At 48.8% G+C, this 2,518-nt stretch overlaps 1 protein-coding gene across 1 annotated transcript in view; it reads left to right on the top strand.

Annotated features, from left to right (window-relative positions):
- The first annotated feature begins 1,403 nt into the window (after positions 1-1,403).
- LOC115275845 (olfactory receptor 1G1-like) overlaps positions 1,404-2,518 on the top strand; it is a 1,619-nt gene continuing 504 nt past the window's right edge. The window contains exons 1-2 of the mRNA XM_029919613.1: positions 1,404-1,487; positions 1,952-2,513. Of these exons, the coding sequence (XP_029775473.1) occupies positions 1,404-1,487; positions 1,952-2,513 (646 nt within the window). The remainder of the gene's footprint in view (positions 1,488-1,951; positions 2,514-2,518) is intronic.

The following is a 2,518-nucleotide window of genomic DNA, read 5'->3' as shown; positions in this document are numbered from 1 at the left end:
CTTGTGACCAGTAGGAGGTAACACCGAACGTGAATGCCCTGAGTTACAGGTATCCCCATGAATGAAGGTGCAAGAATAGTGCAGAGCAATAGAAGCCATCTACAGAAGAATATAAAAAGTATAATTCTATTTTTACATAAATGACAAGAACAGGCAAATTTAGAATAAACCATACAGGTTAGACATCTATGCATGCTGGTGCTCAAACTGGTCACAGCACACAGTGGCAGACAGAGAACAAGGAAAGAGGCAGGCCACTCTGAATTGGTAGGAGCAGTGCTAAAAAGCAAGGAACTTACACACAAGGCAGGTCTTGTGTTGGGTGCCCCATGACAAGTTGATATCCACACCCGCCTGCCAGAATCATAAAAGTTCTTATAGAGAGAGGCCTCCTAGGGGTTCAGTCACATCACCCTCCAGAAGGTCTCAACAGCACCTTGCTCCCTCAGGGCTGCCACCTTGACACTGGCTCCCACTATGGGAACAAGGGCAGAGCCACATTCTGAGGAGGGAAGGGGTGAAAAGCCTCCCATTACTTGGGGCCACTTCATGGATCAAATGGTGGTCACATCCTCCCCATAAACTCCCCCAACAACACATATGTGGCAAAACTATCAAGAACAGAAAGAAATAGTGTACATATTCACAATGGTTATTTCCTCAAAATGGGAACAAAAGGATATTTGAACATAGATACACACAAGGCTTCCAGAGGATTGAACTATACACTACTGAAGCTGAGTGATGGAAGAATGGCCAGTAATTTTATTATCATTCCTTCAACAGCACATACATGTTCCATAGACTTTTATATGTAAGATAAAATTACAACAAAAAATAAATATATTCAGAAACTGTACCCTGAAACTGATGGAGCGTCTACATAGTGCTTATATCTCTGTTCTCTGGAGTCACAGAAAATAGGAATATTCCTGCTACTATTTCTACTATATGATAATTGAAGGTGTTGATTGTGCTATTTCATCTTCATTTCCCCTCTTATTTTCTAGGACATACTGCATTCCATCCATGGGGACTGGGCTCTAATTGGAGAAGTGTGACTCGGTGATAGAGGCAGGTCCCATTCAGGATCAGGGCCACGAGGATGGATCCAAGCAGCACCTCACCCCAGGGAAAACCAGGAAGGCCATCTGGCCATCTGCATGGTCTTATCACTGACACTGCTGGGACTCAGGGGACCATGAAGCAGAAAGGCCAGCTGGAAGGTTGGACAGTTGCCCCATCTAGGCTCTGACTAGGAGATCTGGGAATGGGCCCCAGGAGACACTGCCTCTGACAAGTCACCAGCCCCTCTTGGCTCCTGTGCCTGAGCTAGCATCTAAGACCTGAGTCTCCAGTCGGTGCTGCTCCTCTAGACAGGGAAGGGTGCTGTGACTCTAGCCATGTCTTCCCAAGGAGACAGTGGGATAGCAAACCCAATCTCCTTCCTGGAAGTGTCAGAGACTGAGGCTGCCCAGCATGTCCAGGTAAGAACTCAGGCATATGGATGGGGAGAAAACAGACTACCTAAGGCCCCTTGTAAGCATGTATGTGCACACATGCACACACACATGCACACGCGCGTGCACACACACACACACACACACACACAGAGCAGTTGGGCTTCTCCTTTTGCTTTTTTCCTCTTTATCCTACACCCATATCTGCCAATCCATTTCTGGTTCTTCTGATCACCTTGAGAGCCACCTAGATCTGGTGTCCTTCGTGTCCCTGATGGTCCTCTCTGAAGGCACTGAAGAGAATGGGCTTCAGACCACTCTTCCCCAAGCCCCATCTGTGACCTGCACTTAGCACCTATGAAATAATAAAGCACAGTTCCCTCTCAGTCCACACGGCAGGTGTGGGTCCAGAATCTCTTCTCAAGCAGTCTGTTCTAGTCAGAGCTCATTTTCATTTAAGCAAGATTCTCCACCAATTTCTCTACTTTAAGGAAATCAGAAACCAAACCAGCGTCTCTGACTTCCTGCTCCTGGGCTTCTCCGCACACCCAGGACAGCAGCCTCTCCTGTTCGCACTTTTCCTGGGCATGTATCTGGTCACCATGGTGGGGAACCTGCTCATCATCCTGGCCATCGGCTCTGACCAGCATCTCCACACCCCCATGTACTTCTTCCTGGCCAACCTGTCCTTCATCGATACCTGCTTCACCTGCACCATTGTCCCCAAGGTGCTGGTGAACATCCTGACACAGTGCCATACCATCTCCCACACTGGGTGCCTCGTGCAGATGTACTTCTTCATGGCATTGGCTCTACTGGATGACTTCCTGCTGGCCGTGATGGCATATGACCGCTACGTGGCCATCTGCTTTCCTCTCCACTACACCACAATCGTGTGTCCCCAGCGCTGCCTGCTGCTGGTCTCTGCATCCTGGCTCTGCTCCCACCTCCTGGCCTTTTCGCTCACCCTCCTCATGTCTCAGTTCTCCTTCTGTGCCTCTCATGCCATCCCACACTTTTTCTGTGATCTTCTCCCGCTCCTCAAGCTTGCCTGTTCA

Source organism: Suricata suricatta, chromosome 13 (genome assembly GCF_006229205.1).
Source record: "Suricata suricatta isolate VVHF042 chromosome 13, meerkat_22Aug2017_6uvM2_HiC, whole genome shotgun sequence".
In the NCBI taxonomy this organism is placed as follows: Eukaryota; Metazoa; Chordata; class Mammalia; order Carnivora; family Herpestidae; genus Suricata; species Suricata suricatta.
This window is presented reverse-complemented; position numbering and strand designations above follow the sequence as displayed.